This window comes from Perna viridis, chromosome 6 (assembly GCF_037379345.1).
Source record: "Perna viridis isolate PV_CMFRI_1.1 ecotype Kerala chromosome 6, ASM3737934v1, whole genome shotgun sequence".
Lineage (NCBI taxonomy): Eukaryota > Metazoa > Mollusca > Bivalvia > Mytilida > Mytilidae > Perna > Perna viridis.
Window position 1 is genome coordinate 20,696,594 of NC_142450.1, and position 17,829 is coordinate 20,714,422.

The 17,829-nt window shown below is 31.9% G+C and overlaps 1 protein-coding gene across 13 annotated transcripts in view; it reads right to left on the reverse strand.

Annotated features, from left to right (window-relative positions):
* LOC148614027 (uncharacterized) overlaps nt 1-17,829 on the reverse strand; it is a 92,979-nt gene that overhangs the window by 55,949 nt on the left and 19,201 nt on the right. For 9 of the 13 annotated variants that reach the window (XR_015923548.1, XR_015923549.1, XM_088587777.1 and 6 more), the window contains exons 7-10: nt 17,468-17,550; nt 15,970-16,053; nt 14,002-14,116; nt 6,797-6,889 (exon numbers count right to left, since the gene is read on the reverse strand). Coding sequence is in view for 11 of the 13 variants with exons in the window: in XM_088587777.1 (XP_088443903.1) it covers nt 6,797-6,889; nt 14,002-14,116; nt 15,970-16,053; nt 17,468-17,550 (375 nt within the window). In the remaining 2 variants the exon portion in view is untranslated. Of the gene's footprint in view, nt 1-568; nt 721-6,796; nt 6,890-14,001; nt 14,117-15,969; nt 16,054-17,467; nt 17,551-17,829 lie in introns of those variants that run through there. The other 4 variants (XM_088587787.1, XM_088587783.1, XM_088587782.1 and 1 more) reach the window with 2 other exon arrangements.

Here is a 17,829-nt window from a genome sequence, read left to right on the forward strand (position 1 = left end):
CGTCAAGTACAGACAGACAGACAGAATGACAAAGGGCATATTATATTCATTTTTTTTTTTAAATTAAAGTTTTAATAGTTTTAAATAATATCAGTTTCTATTCAACCAGCTATCATTTTTAGTCTTTAATTTTCTTATATTCTTCCTGTAATTCCCATAAATTGAGACAAAAAATTCCAACACTTTCAATAATAATAACTTATCTCATTACCTTATTTTAAATGCAACTAATAAAGATATATATTTTTGTCTATGAGCAAGAGTGCATACACACTACAAAAAATTAATACAGTACAAAGGAATGTATTTCAGCATTCAATATAAAGCAAACTAACATATTATCAGTAACTTCACAAGCAATAAAAAATCGTGAAAATTAATAGCCACCAATAAGTCGCTTCATCATAGAATAAATGTTGAGCAGAGAATTGGCAGAGCAAACAAAAATTGTAGTGAAATTAAGTTGATACCCTGAAGTGGGTAAAAATAATTATTCACAAAAATAAATAGGTTTAAAGTACCTTTTCTTCAATGTACTTTCATATTTTTACTTGTATATTTTTCTTACCTTGATATGCATAGTGTCAGCAACTTTCACCTTAGAATAATCCACCCATATACATAACACTACCTAACTTCAGTAATGAGTTTACTACAATGGTTTAAAACACTGTGTATTAACATCTAATTCTCCAATAACTGTATCAGATACTCAAGCCCAGCTGGGAAGTCTATTGTACCTATGATAATTATACCTACGTGGGGGAGCTTTTGCCAGGTATCACAGGTATATGTTCACCTGTAATCAACTAGTCTAATGACCAATCAATAGATGGAGAGTGATCAATACAAATGAAAATAAAATTGCCTTGATTTCATAAATTGGTTATCAGATGACCAAATCTACAGATTCAATCACTTTCTAAATTTGCTTCACAATTTAGCATGAGCATGCATAAACTATAATATTTTGAACAAAAATTGGTTGCTTTGGATAGTATTTGTTATATCAAGTGTCCATTGATTTCTGATAAAAGTCTAGATTCAGGTAATTCCAAAGAATTACCTTTCATTTTGGCATAAAGACGAGAGAAAAACCAATTGAGAGATGTTTATATTGATTTGCTTTCTTATTCAACAAGTAAAATTCCCAGATTAAAGAAAAAAAAACAATTCTTAATAGCATGTTATGAATCAATGATTCCAAATTACATGTATTTTCCATTTTGGAGCATGGTCATGAAAATAAACTACTGGGCAAAGCTGTAGAGCAATTGACAGATTGGTCTTTCACTAATATTTAGAGAAAAGAAATGCAACATTGATCTGGTCCAAGTGTAATGTATTGAAAAGAAACTCATGCTGTTATGACATGTATGGCATTCAAAAACTTCAAGTTTGAAATGTTATGGCTTAAAAGAGTTGGCCTTGCCTGCAATGGGGCATTTTTTTTTCTGTACAAATTACAGAAGATTTTACAACCCTTGTAGCTCTACAGTTAAATCAAGTTTAAAATCAAAAATCCAATAAAAAATAACCATTTGAAGTTAAAATGCATGTACTTACCCTGAATAATTATGGCAACATAGTTTGGTAGCTTGTTGCATGTTGACGTTTGTAGCCATAAAGTCAAGTGATTTCTTTTGTAAGCCATTCATAAAATCGTGACGATGCCATAAACTACCATGAATAGCCATGTTTATATTTTAATGCAGATACATAATGTTAAGTATCTAAATGTCATACACTGAGTATAGAAACAGTTTATCAACAAGACAAAGGAAGGAGAAAGGATTGTAAAATTTTTAACTCTATATGGGGTAAAATTTAATATAAGAGTAGTTTTAGAAAAAAATTGACAATGAAAACTATTAAATGCATTGTAAATAATCCTTATATCAATCAAGTTCAATTGAAAAAAAAGATATGACACCAAATAATTTATTGCATATTTTTTTTAGTTGGTTAAGGCCTTATAAAATTTAATCATACCCCACAACAAAATTCACGTGCCTGTCCACAGTCTGGAAATGGTGGTCATTATTTGTCATTATATTACTTTTTAATTTGATTTTGAAGAATTGTCATCATTCTGTTACCCTGGATTTCATTACTTCACTTAAAGGTGTGTTTACATATTTTGATGACCTTTTGCTGATCTTTTCTATTTTGTGTTTAGACTTTATGCTAGTGCATTTGTTACATTTCACCATATCCATTTTTTTCTAATGTTAAAGCTGTAAACTAGAAACTGTACAGAGAAATCTATTTCAACAGAATTTGGAATAATTTTGATACCTGTTCAAACAGAACTTCAAATGAACGAGATATCTGTCTAATCAGATCCCTGATTCAACTAGAGACCTGTCTCATCAGAACCCTGATTTAACTAGAGACCTGTCTTATCAGAACCCTGATTTAACTAAAGACCTGTCTAATCACAACTCTGATTTAACTAGAGACCTGTCTTATCAGAACCCTGATTTAACTAAAGACCTGTCTAATCACAACTCTGATTTATCTAGAGACCTGTCTAATCAGAAATATGATTTATCTGTAGACATGTCTAATCATAACCCTGATTTAACTAAAGACCTGTCTAATCACAACTCTGATTTAACTAGAGACCTGTCTAATCAGAACTATGATTTATCTGTAGACATGTCTAATCATAACCCTGATTTAACTAGAGACCTGTATATTGAGAACCCTGATTTTACAAGAGACCTGTCTAATCAGAACTATGATTTATCTTAAGACATGTCTAATCTGAACTATGATTTATCTTAAGACATGTCTAATCAGAACCCCAATTTAACTAGAGACCTGTCTCTTAAGAACTATGATTTAACTAGAGACCTTCCTAATCATAACTATGATTTAACTAGACACCTATCTAATCAGAACCCTGATATAACTAGAGACCTGTCTAAACTAAACATTGTATGTACACAACAGTTTGTTTCAATGCATTTAAAAAAAAATACCTGTCGTAACAGAATTTTAAATCCTTCAGTCAGTTTAGATTTTAGAAAGGTTTCATGGTTAAAGAGTGGAAATTTGTTTTTGTCTTCAACAATATATGTCTCCCCTTGTCAAAGTTCAAAGGAGTACAACACAAGATTCAGTGGATCAAAAATTTGTATAAATGACTACATAACTGGTCCTCGCTGTAACCTACAAAGTTTCATGAAATTTGGTGCAGTAGTAACTGAGGAGATGTGCTTACAAAAGTATGATGGACAGACAAACAGAAAAAAAACAAAATGTCTCCCTACCAAAGTGTGTGTGTGTGTGTGGGGGGGATAATTACGAATATGGTTTAGACAAGTGTCCAATAGATTAGAAACTACTTTACTATGAAGGTTCCAATAACACAAGAAAAACATCTATTTCTAGAAGTTATCAACTGCATGGGAACAGATCCAAATTCTTCCATCACTAAATATGTGAAGTTTTATGGGCTAAGATGTCTTACTCACATCCTTATTGCCCAATATAAATTATACTAAACAATAAACTAGTCTAGCCATTGTTACCACCTGAGAACATTTATTCCAATAATAACTTAATTTTCTTATATACGACATGTGTCAGGGCTATAAAATCACTTACTTCAAATTACTTCCACTATTTTTCCTGATGTAGAACCAATTTATCATTGAAAACAACTGACTTGATTAAAACTGGACTGACATAAAAAGTGCTTAAATATTTCTTGACAATAGCAGCCGAAAACTTGGCAATGAAAGGATGACAATACCTTAAGCACCTGTACCTCTCTCATTCGCATAGTTCGTCATAAATTCAGATTAACAAAGATATAAATCTATCTGTACCTTTCTCCTAAATCCTATAAGAAAAGTATTTGTAAGTAATATGGTACAAAAAGATAAACCTAATGTGGGAGCCCAGAACTCATTACTCTCTCCAACTAAATACATGGAATGATGGTCCAGTTCTTTACGTACCTGTTATTTTCTCTAAAATGTACCGTTATGTGTCTGGACTTTTTTCAAGGGCTCAGATCAGTGTCAAGTTTAAATGGTTTAAAATAAATTGTTGAAAGTCCTAATGTCACACTTCCTGCTACATTTCAAATTCTTAATGGATCAACTTTAACCATGATCTAAATCTGGTGTAAAAGTTGAAACATTTAAAATGACTAGAGTCAAAAACAACATAAGTCATGCATTTTCCCCTCTCAGAAGAATACCTTTAAATTTTTGAAACTAAAAACCTTCAGAGACATGAAGTACATCATAAATAAAAAAAACTTATTTAATAAAAAAAAATAAGACATTTCAGGTAACTGAGTTACCTTGGCTCTATGTTAGACAAACTTCACAAGGAACAGGAGAAGCTACTAATCTGTACTCTATATGACTATGCCTAATCCATAGCTGATTCAATTTTGATTGAATAGGTACTAGAACAATAGAACAATGTACCTCTATCTAAGGCAATCATGAGAGGATTTGCTCCTGTGTGGGAGGCAGGAATTAAATTGTTACCCCACTACCAATATGATAATCCCACTCTTTGCAGATGATAATTACATCTATAGACATGTAAGGTATTCATGTAGTAATACTCAATTTCTAAACAGTTCATAGGTCACATGTAAAAGTCACTTAAAAAAAGAAATAACTCTATTGTAAATTGACAATTATGTGCTAAGGAAATTAACCTAGATAACCCATTTTTTAAAAACCAATTTCCTCAGTAAAGTCCTAAAACTGTATGTAGAACTTGATTTTAAATAAAATTCAGGGACGAAAGGACATTTAAACATAGGACAATGGTATAAAGACCTATTGAAGATTTCTATTACGTCACTAAGCATAGCAATATCAATGTAGGAGAGTTTTTTACGTGTCTTTTTCGAGCAATAGATCACGTTTGAAGTTTAACTATTGTGACACACTTATCAGGAAGGAGACTTTGCATTACTTAGAGGGTTTAACCACCAAAGGACGGTAGTTAGAATCAAAATGAACCATTGTTATGTATAATGGGTGTTTGACCTCCTGTAAACCAATCAATAACATACTATAACTATGATTGTATTTAGATCCCTAAAGGAATGTGAATTTTATCAGTGTTTACTTTGTCTAGTCAAGGTTCTAATACATCTTCTCATTAATAAAATCAGTTTCTGTAAATAAATGAAAATGTATAAGCTGTGGATTAAAAAAAAAATTTAAAAATTGAGTACAAATTTATAATACATTGGTTCTTTCAAACATAGGAAAAGTACTTATTGGTCTGTGTCATGAGCGAATGACAAATACTATTTAAATTAAAAATGTTTCCAATTAAAAAATATCAAAAAATAGAAATACTCTGAGGAAGCTGACAAAAAAAAAATACCCCCTGCTTCAAATGGACTTCAATGTAAAAAAAACTTGTTGGGTTATCTCCCTTTGTTGTCATCCAACTGTAATTTTATTTCATCATGCAAATCTACGTATGATACAAAACATTCATATAAAATTTTATCAACATCCCATCAGCATTTATGGAGGAGTTGCACTTACAAGGTTTACCATGTAAAAACCCTTAATTGGGATTATCTCCCTTAGGAATCCTCTGTTAGTAGTCATATTCCTTCATGCACACATACAAGTTTCATCAAAATTCCTTGAGTAGTGTAGGAGGAGTTGCACTTACGAGGTCTTAACATATGAAACCCTAAATTTGGATTATCTCCCTTTGACATCCTCTGACAGTAATCAGATTCCTTCATGCATATGTACACTGTTAATATTTAATTAACTGTTAATTTTTCACATGGGAATGATTTTTGCCTGAATAAAATTATCATAGACAATGGTTTCAATAAAAAATAAGGGCGCTTGTAAGACGGAATGATGGAAAGAACATTCAACCTACCATGTGATTTCGTTTTTTTAAATTATAAACAAGATTTCATTCGATGGTCTTTTGAGATTGAAGGCATTTTCGTCCATTAACTAGTATTGTTAATAAAAAAGAATATCATTGCTATAAGTATGCATATAAGTATGCATAAGGTTGTATCAGAAAGATATATATGACACCTACCTTTTATCGAAACCAGGTCCAAAAAAATCTAAACTGGGCTCATTAAGGACAGTGATATACATATGATACCCAACCTTCCTGTTAAATTTCCTCAAAATCCCTTGAGTTGTATAGGTGGAGTTGTGCTTACAAGAAATGAGGACAGATGGACAGACAGAAAGACGGGGTGATTTCTATATACCCCCAAACTTTGTATGAAGTATAAAAAACAACTTTAAAATTCAAACTGTAAACAAACATCTTTACTTTATATTTAACAAAAATAAGTTTGTTAACTACAAGTTTAGTTTCTAGTTTAAAATAGATATAATTTTCAGTCAAGAATATATAAAACACATGAGTTCATTTCAGTCATCAGTGAGCACTGTGTGAGAAAAATGACTTGTTAGTATCAATTTTTGTAGTTCTGGTGGTTTATATAAACCATGAATTCAAATACCAGGCAAAATGTGAAAATTCTACCAGAAATCCATAAAAAAAACATCTGTTAAAATTTGACAAATCACAAAAACTGATACTCAGGATATTTCAGTTGTATACATTGTAGATGTACTGTTAGAAGAAGCTGAGTTTTGTCAAGAAGTATGAAGTAAGAAAAAAGGCTAACATTCCCAAAAACAAAAGATATGAAGAAGAAGAAAGTCATGCTAAACAGAGACTTTGAATAAGATCCCTTGGTTTTTAGGAACTATCCATATATATTATTTCCACACCATTAAGGTTGCCTTACTTGTGTTGTGCTCGATAAAGACCGTGAGCGAGACAACTGGGAAAACGATCGAGACTTAGTCAAAAATGACCTCCGTGGAATCATCTGCTTTAGCTAAAAATAGACAATATGTATTTTAAGTTTCATTGTTTACCAATACATTTAACCTTGTAGATAGTGTGTTAGTCTGGCAGTCAGAGATACTACAGACGATTTGGCAATTAGAATGGAGGCTTATCATGCCTGCTGTTCTTAAGAATGTGTCCTTTTTCGGAAACACCCATTAACTTCATACCCTGATTTGAAATACCCAGTGGCTCTATGCCATGTTTCTGAAGCATCTGGTGACTTCACGATATGTTTCTGAAATACCCAGTGGCTCCATTCCATTTTAAAAAAAATCTAGGAAATCTATACCATTTTTGTCATTGATTTAACAGACAAAGATCATTCGCATTACTGATAAATTCCAAGTATTGTATTTTTTTTACTGGTATATGTTATAAATTTCATGAAGATTTGTTCTTAGTCTCATGACAATGTTATCTACTAAAAAGAGTTTCTTATACAAATTTATAAGCAATAAGTATAATGACAGAGTCATACAAGCTGCACATAAATTGTTTCTGATTCCAGTCTTCTTGATGGTTATGCTTTGAGGTATATATATGAACCAATAAAAAGTTGCTAACTGCTCTCCATCACTTACATTAGATTAGACACTTATTTAATCAAGAAAGTTTGTCTGCCAAGAAGAGGACAGACAAATTTGTTTAAGTTTTCGCATGAGTCTCACGATTTTCAATGCTGCTTACAAGAAATAAGTACTGAGTTTTTAAAAATTTATTATTCAAGACACTCATTATGTAAACTTGAAGGGACACACTAAAGTACACAGGATAATTACCAGAACATATATTATGTATGAAAATCTCTCATAGTCTGTTTAACTTTGTACATAATAGAGAAGATCTGATGCTGTGCCAGAATTTCCAACAAACCACTTTTACGCACGACGTCATAAATATAAACATAGAAAAATCTTATGTTTCTTAAAATGTCATATCAGAGACAAAGAGGGACCCTTGTACCATGACACGACCGGACAAGGACCTAATTATGTAATTTAGTACCAGCACCATACTGGCCATCCCATCAAAGAAACCAATTATCTAGTTATGATATGACAATAATTCACAAATGAGATAATTATAAGATGTATCAATAATCTATTATGGCCGAGTCATATGGTAACAAAAACTTCAGATTGATTTTATTGTAATCAAACTAGAAACTCATACCAAAAGTAAAGTAATGCCATTTACACATCCTGAAATTCAAGATTTTTCTGTCAATAAATCCCACAACCATTCAGAAAAGATTGCTATCTGATAGAACACAATAGTTTTATAGCAATTCCAGAAAAAATCAGACTTGCAATTTACATGTTTGGTGATAAATATAAAAATTACATCTTCTAAAACGGTAATATAATTGGCTTGTAATTTCTTAACTGATATTATACCTTGCTTTAGAAAAAAGGACAATTTATTCCATTGATATAAATTATTCCAAGGACCAAACGATTTAATAAGTTCATTCAGATGTACAGAAAATATGGCTTTAATTTAGTTATTGAAAGTTTTAAAAGATTTTGCCTTACAAAGTCTAACTGTAATTTTGCATACAAAAATTGTGTTGTAACAAAACTTCTTATTTTCCCATCAAAAAATCAGTATGCATATCTTCATATGTTGATACATATATAAAACTTCAGAACAGCATGATCTGCACTATGTATTAGAACAGCATGGTCAGAAATATGTATCAGAACAGCATGATCAGCACTATGTATTAGAACAGCATGATCAGCACTATGTATCAGAACAGCATGATCAGCACTCTGTATCAGAACAGCATGATCAGCACTATGTATTAGAACAGCATGATCAGCACTCTGTATCAGAACAGCATGATCAGCACTATGTATCAGAACAGCATGATCAGCACTATGTATCATTTTTTTTAAATTTAGCACACACAATAATTGTAGATGGACAAAACATCAACTTCCATGCATAGTTGTGCTTGGCTTACCCCCACTCAGACAGGAATTTGAAATAGGACAGCACCAAAAACATTTACAATGTATGCCCAATCTATATAAAGCCACAAACCAAACTTGAAATCAACCCATCCATAAAGAACCAATATAACTGCGCAGAAATTCAGAGGTTCACTACAATGACAGCAATTCTTCAGAACAGAAAATAATTTTTGAACTTCTGAGAAATTTACCTTCGCTCTGCACATGAATGGAGTCAACGGGCATGCAGCACTTTCATGGGTTTTTTTACATGTCCATACACAAAAAATAAAACAGTAATATCAACAGATTCTGATTACAAACATGTCATTAGCAGACTAATTAGGGTATTTGAATGCATAGCATCAGCTACATAAATATTGGCCTTTCTTCACTAATTTCAAATTAACTAATTTTGTTTCCCCTATTAGGAGTCAAAGGTACTCTACCATTGTCCTTCAGATTCAGGTCAAGGATGTTCAATTAGTTTGTACTTTGATCAACCAGCTTCTGTTGTAATGAAGGTGTCAACATGGAAAAATATCAGAAATTGACAAGTACAATCAGGCAAATAAAGAAAAAGTGTTAGATTAAGTCATTGTTCACTTTTCAATAAACAAACAATCATAAAAATAGTCAATGATTTTTTTTTTGTGTGGGGATACCACAAGTTGAATCTTATGTACAGACATTTGTCAAAACACTTAAGTGAATTCTATAGAAAAATATTCCCCAAAATTTCATTTTTTTTCACTACAGAAAACAATGTAACCAATATATGCATTGGTACATGTATGCATATCAGTATTTTCTCCACTTTTAATCACTCTGAGTGGTTCTTAATTCACTAAAGAGACCTACTGGGTGTACTCACAAGTTGTTAAAAAAGTTGCCACAAAATATGGTTTATCACACTCTGCATGACTCTTATGAGAACCTGTACAAATGAGTAAATATACAGTGGAACCTAAATGTATCTGAGAACTTTGTTCTGTTCACCCAAGTTTTAAGTAAACACGTAGGATATGGCAGTTGGCAGTTTTTAAGGCAAGAAAACAAAGTAATGTAATGCTGTATATTGGTGAAGTGCTGTAACTGTGGTTTAATTATCTGTGACAATAAAAGATATCCAAGGATTTCATCAGAAGTCAGTTTCACAAATTCATTAGTGCAAAAATCTATCCAAGTTTTGATGTCACCATACATTCTCCAATTGTTCTATCAGCACTTACAATCAAATCAACACTTACGATTATTGAAATTGAAAATATTAACATAAGACTAAAATTACCAGCAGCAACTGAAGGAAAAATTTTCAATATGCAAATAAATAAGGGTTAAAAAAAAAGAATAATATATAACAGATAAATGTGATATGAGAGTATGCTTGGCTGATCTAAGATAAGCAAAACACAAATGTGGTTTTAGGCAAACAAACCTGAAGTTACTGGTATGTAAAAGACACTTACAATATAATTTGGTCATGTAAATGAAGTTGACAAAAATCTCCAGATATAATTCATATATTTGGAGTATATTTTGTAGTAGAATAAACAGATAAGAGATCAGTGTAGTCTGTACATTTATTGGTCTAAACATCAAGAATGACTTAAGGAGGTAGATCTAGGGTAAGGGACATAACTCATGAAATCAGTGATATGTTTGTATTATATTAAATTTCACCAAAGCCTCTCAAGCTTTTGTTTGAAACAGAATAAAATGAATCCAAGTTCATCAGATGCTTATATATGATTGATGTAAAATGCTGAATACAAACGTTTGAATGCTTTTTAAGAGTTGTGTCCCTTATCCTAGGTCTACCTCCTTAAGACAAATCATGCAAACTTTCTTGTGGTCCATCAGTATTATCTGGGATACTTTTATCAGTGGAAAAAAATAATAAAAACTCTTAAATAGGAAGGTTGATATAATTTTCTACCAGCTCATACAAAGAATCTTTAAAAATGTAATCAATGATCAATTACAAAAAAATCAACCTTGATCGAGAGAAAACCATGCTGAATAAAAGCTAAATATACTGACAGGGTGATATTTACCTCAGCATATATTGATTGATGGAGGAAAAATTGAAAAATTCTAACAATAACTTACAAGATTTCATTAAAAATTGACTAAATGAAGACTCAATGATTCATCAAATTACTCAGAAATTACAAAAAAAAAAAAAAAAAAAAGAAAAAAAAAATCCTAGCAAACATTACAAAGTACGGTACTTCAATATTTAAGTGATTAAGTAATAATATAGATTGATCATGAGTCAATACTCAAAGATGACTAAATGTAAAATAAATTGATTCCATAGCCAGTGCAAAAGCACTTTCATTATCCTCACAGAAGAAGAAAAAAATTCTATATTGTTATTATTTAGTCATAACTTTGAATTCAGCCCATCTTTAAAAAAAAAAGTAATAAAGAGTCTCTGTAAGAATCAGGCAGTGGGTGAAACATGATATGTAATAACCCACCACTCTGACACTGTTATCTGACTATATGTACCATCAGATACAAGGAATAAAGGCAAAATTTTCCATATCATTAAAAAATGAGGTATTATTTCATTAAAATGCACTGCAACTTAACATTTCAGGAGCAGAAAGCTCTATCAAAATTATAAATTTTCTAATGAAGCATTCTAATGAAAATTTTTAAACATATATACATTGATGCAGATATAAAATAATGGTAATTTAAAATAAAGGAGACTTCCTTAAGTGAAGGTATATATTCAGATCAGTGGGTTTTTGATATGCAAGTTTCAGATTATTTCCATTTTGCCTTATTATTACAAAGACTTGTATGTAATTGTTTTTTTTTACTGCATTATAATGATGAAATCTAACTACAGATACACAGCATGATCGCAATTTGTAGTGCCATGTCAATTACAAGTACCATAAATCTACCTCCCCGAACTTCCTATCAGAGAAATTTCTCTGAAACAATTTCCCCATCTAATTATATACCTCACATATAAATTTTTAAGAATCAAGGTTAAAGAAAAGCAAGCCATGTAAACATGAATGTTTTTCCTGTTTTTATTTTATGTTTATTTACCAAATATACCTGTACATATTTGTGATGTTATGAAATAGGATTTGAACATATAACAGTCCTTCCAAACAACCAAACAACTGAATAAAGAGCTGCACCAAAGCATATAAAATCCCATGCTTTTTTGTGTCACATAACTTGCATAACAAAAATTATATACCAAAGAGAAAAAAAAGATGCTCCCTTCCATGATTACACATATTGTACCAAAAATATTAAAAGAATATTTAATATAAAGTACTACCTGTGGAACAGAAAGATGGACAGTGGTATAGAATAATTTAGGCATCAAAAGAGGGTGTATAAAACTTGATACTGTAAATTGCCAGTGATTTTGTTAGCCTTAATTAACCTCCTAATTTTGGCTGTTACCCCAAGAGATAGTTCCCAATTTTGTGTATTTATTTAACAAAATTATAAAAATTCCCAATTCCCAATTAAGTACATAAAACAGGTAAAAATTTGATTTTTTAATTTTGAAAAACCTCCGCTTTGATGTCAGGCGTTGTGGATCGTGTTACATGCAAATACATTTTATTTGTATCTACATGCCTGTTATTTGTTTTGGCACTGTCGTCGGTGTCTGCATATTTTTCTCCCAATTTGGTGTAAATTTTCCCAATTAAAATGGAGGAGGATGCTTTGAAAAAAGTAACAAAATCACTGATTGCAAAATTTTTGCTGCAGAGACCAGCAATGCCATACTCACAATGTAGTTAATATTTTCTTCAAAGAACATAATAATACAATATGAGGAATGATTGCGAATTTAAAACTGCACAGAAGCAGACTGATTGCAGAAACTGCAAATAAAAGACGCTATGAAAATTTCCAAGTAGTAGCTAAATACATTTGTGGCCTTCAGCAATGATCTCCCATCAAAGACTTTCCACATTGCTACAACTGAACCATTGATGAAGACAGAATATAAGGCACTGACACAATGTTAATGTAAATGAGCTGAATTATGCTATCCAGTTCTAAATTAAATATGTGACAAAGGAGAAATGGACAACTACAAACTTTTTAACCTTTCAACTTTAACTAATGATACATCATACAGACATGATACTATAACAGTTACACCTCCGAGTCTTTTACAGTGAGTTGATCAATAATTTACCTGATTAAAGAGGTGTTTATAGTTACTGTTACCATAAATTAGTTCAAAAGGCATTGAACACAATAAGGGGAGACAATTAATTTTTTAACAATTGGGTTTTTTTTTTTACTAAATTTGCCAGACAATATTTAAAATTTATGCATTGCTGACTTTTCTGTTCATGTGGTAAAAGAGGATGTATTTATTTGAAGAAGTAAGACCTGAAAACACCTGACACTTTTTATGTCCCTTCATATCAGTGTTACTATATTTAGAAACTGGACAAACTGAACACATATCCTACAAAGGGGGTCATTTAAGGAGGTAGACCTAGGGTAAGGGACATAACTCATGAAATCAGTGATATGTTTGTATCACATTAAATTTCACTAATGTCTTTCAAGCTTTCATTTGAAACAGAAGGAAATCAGTTCAAGTTACTTTGATGCTTACATGAGATTGATGTAAAATGGTAAATGCAAATGTTCCAATAATTTGTAAGAGTTATGTGCCTTACCATAGATCTACCTCCTTAAGCACCAGTCCACATAAAATTCAGACACTGCCAATGGTAAAGTGATTTATGGTGTAGAAAAACCCACCGAACAAATAATGGTTATTCATTCTACGTATGCTATATTTTTAAATAACAATAATCATTCTATATTCAGATCTGCACTTTTGAGAAAGTCATACATTCATCCCCCATAAAATCAAGCAAATCAAACCAAATCAAGAACAATAACTCTTGCAAAGTGCAAATTTCATGTACAGTCTATATAATTTTTTCCTCAAAAGTGCAACACCTAAATGAAAAACCAAGACTGGTTATGTGACTTGTAACTGATTCTGAATAAGAAATAAAAGTGAGTTCCGTGTTTTTTTTTTACATGCATGAATAGCCTCCTGTCTGATTTTTATAAAGACTGATACTAAAGACAAGTTTCACTGTACATAAAAACTAACCTCAGCACTAGCTGTAAGAGGACACGTTGTAGATAGGTACTGACATAACTCAGCATGTTGTCCAGGCTTATAATGTCTCCCTTTACCTTGACTGTACAACCATTCAGACTTCAACCTGAAATGAATTTAATTCAAAAATTAGTCCTGTTTCTAATTTTTGAAGTTTTTTGTGTTCATCACTTTAATTTTTCAGATTAACAGTGACGTTTTAAAGCAAACAAACTCCAAATTTACAACATGTAGGCTCTTAAAGTATAATTTTGAATTAAATCATGAAAAAATTTGTTTTAATAAAAACGTATGATTTGAATCAGAACATGATTTTATTCAATACCTCCATCATAAAGACATGTAATTGCAGGTATTGTCATGCTAAGTATACCCTCACTCATATAGAAAGTTAATATTGGAAAGTAACATGACAGGGAACAATATATACCCCATCCATATAAAGCAACACACAAAATTAGAAATCAATCTATACATTGAAACCCCAGATAATTGATATGGATTTTGGACAGAATGATGGACAAGATGGTCTAATATATCATATATTTAGATTAAAATATAAATTACTTGAATATGCATTATAAGTGTTTGTTTAAACCCTGCATTGTTTACCCTATACCGCATACCCTATATCACACCTCTAGACCTATATCGCATACCCTATATCACACCCCTAGACCTATATCGCATACCCTATATCACACCCCTAGACCTATATCACATACCCTATATCAAACCCCTAGACCTATATTGCATACCCTATATCACACCTCTAGACCTATATCACATACCCTATATCACACCCCTAGACCTATATCACATCCCTAGACCTATATCACATACCCTATATCACACCCCTAGTCCTATATCGCATACCCTATATCACACCCCTAGACCTATATCACATACCCTATATCACACCCCTAGGCCTATATCGCATACCCTATATCAAGCCCCGTGCAGGTCCGGGTGTTAAAAGAATAGGCCTGCAGCAGCGCTAAGTTTGTCGAATAAGGCGACTAAATAGTGCTCAGAAACCTAGCCGGGGGCTAGGCGCTCTGCCCACAGAGCAACTGGGATGTGTGCCCCAGGTGGTGGAATGGGGTACCCCTGGCGTGTTACATGCTGGGGTTGTCAGGCTATAATACGGAAAACCTGACCGCAAACCATAGTGGTGCACTGTGTTGGGAAAGATGCCACGTTCCTCGCACGTTAAAGAACCCTGCTGTGGTATTCGATAGGAGTAGGAACCTTTGCGCTCCGCCACAGGAGGCTAAATTGCCCGACCTTACCCATCCCCCTTTTTCCAGTGGCAATCAAAAATTGTCGACCCTATTATCCTTGTGACCCATCCTTCTTTTTCATTTCACGTTCATTTTATCATCCATTTCATATTCATTGTCTGAATATAGCTGAAATATTGCTGCTCCGACGTTAAACCCCAACAAACAAACAAACAAATATACCCTATATCACACCCCTAGACCTATATCGCCTACCTTATATCTCATCCCTTCACAGACCAAATTTGAAGTTTGGTTAAAATATATGATATAATGAACATGACGTTAAAATTTGTATCACATGCTGTATCAACCCTTGACCTACATCACCCCGTAGGGCCAGTATAGGAGTCTCGGGTCAATACAGCATGTGATACAAATTTTGACATGTAATATTCAATATATCAGTACATACCATCCATTGAATGAGGGTACAAATAAGTAAAAAAATCAATTACAGTTATAAGTGCATGCTCTCTATCTAACAACCATAATCCTTTTCTAATGTTAATCACATCCATCTGTTTGTTCATCTTTCTTTCCATCTATGTCTATTTGATTTATCATTTATAATTTTCTAGTTTTTCTCATTCAAAGAGAATTTATCATGACCAATGGATTTATAGATGTTTTGCTCCAAGGTGAACATCTACCAGTAATTTGCTATATATTTTACCTTTCTTTCTCAGTCACTCTGTAACCATCCAATACTTGAAGTTTTAAACACCAATTCACAATATACGGTCTACTGTCAAATCCAGTAAAGTTCATTAAGGAAAGTTTATTACATTATGATATTTTTTAAAATCTAAATTCTTTAGTGATACATGTAAAGACTATACTGTGGCTTGCTTTAATAAAAAGAAAGAGGGGCAATGTTAGTTTTAAAATTACAGTGAAACCTACCTAAACCAAACCTCTTTTGGACTTCAAAATTGGTTTGGTATAGACAGGTGTTCGGTTTACCAAGATTTAAAATACATTTAAATACTACTCTACATACAATTCAGACACTGCCAATGGTTAAGTGATTCATGGTGAAGAAAAACCCACAAAACATATGATGCTTTTTCATTCTACATATGGTACACATTCACATAACAATTATCATTTCTGCATTCAGATCAACATTTTTCAGAAAATCATACATTTATCTCCCACTAAAGTCAACCAAATCAAGAACAATAACTCTTGCAAAGTGCAAATTTCATGTACAATCTATATAATTTTTTATCTCAAAAGTGCAACAACCAAATGAAAAACTAAGACTGGTTATGTGAACAGCAACTGTTTCTGAACAAGAAATAAGATAGAATTAGGTGGGTTTTTGATATACATGAATCACCTCCTGTCTAATTTTTATAAAGACTGATACTTAAATTGATATAAACTTTAAAAGGTGTCTGGTTAAGACAGGCTTTCATATTTTTCAGGGTACATTTTAGACAGGTTTAACATTTGACTGTATTATCATTTTTTCTATTTTACAAAATATGTAGTTGAAGTGTTATTGTTATTTTCAAACCTCAAATTTTATAATTTTTACTATTCTTAAAGTAGAGCTTTTCTCAATATTGCAAAAGTTAGAATTTCATAGCCATCAAATTCATAAAAATTTACTAATAGTAGTTTTATGTCCTAGAGATATATTTTAGAATCATTAAGTACTTCTCCATCTAAGAATCAGGCGCAACATGTATTAAGTGTGGCACATGAAGAAAAAATACACATTATCCAAGTATTTATACTTCATAACCACAAGAAATTACTTTCAAAATGTTTGTAAAGTTTGCCTTTTTAAGATATTGAGTGGTCAAATTTAGGTGAAATGCGCTGTAGAAAAATGGCGGGAAAATTTTTCCAGAACTGTTTCCCTCTATATGCAGTCAAAAAATATCTCCGTCACCAATTCTTCAGGAGAAATTTAAATAGCTTTATAGTTGTTTTCTAGATGTATTGAGTATACTTGTGGAAAAAGAGACCAAACTGAGAAAAATGATGTGTCGCTCATTGTCTGGTTCTTACACAGAATGGTACATAAATACATAAATTTACAGCAAAATTAAGAAACACTTCTTTTAAGAAGTGCTGTATGTGTTCAAGGCTAACAACTAACACATTTAGCCATACTTCAAAATTTTGTGAGACTCCAAAATTTATAAAGGCAAGGATATGGTGTTGAAGCTGTCATCAACACACATGGGTTATTCATCAAAGACAACTGTTCTAGGTTTGGTAAACAGGACAGGTATGCTACCTGAAATAACAAATAGGACACATATATAAATAGAATTACTGATTCCATCGACATACTATAGTGAAATTGGAATAGGACTATTATTTTCAGATTTATATTACTCCTATATTCATTTATTTTTTACCTAAAAACTTTTTGTACAAAAAATTAAAAAAATGAGCGAAGGCTCACTAGTGATACCCCTGCTTTCGACAATAATATAAGGAAAACAAACAGAAAGTTGTTGTCCATTTTTTTTAAATGAATCTCAACATATAGCATAACTACAGGAAAATTGTG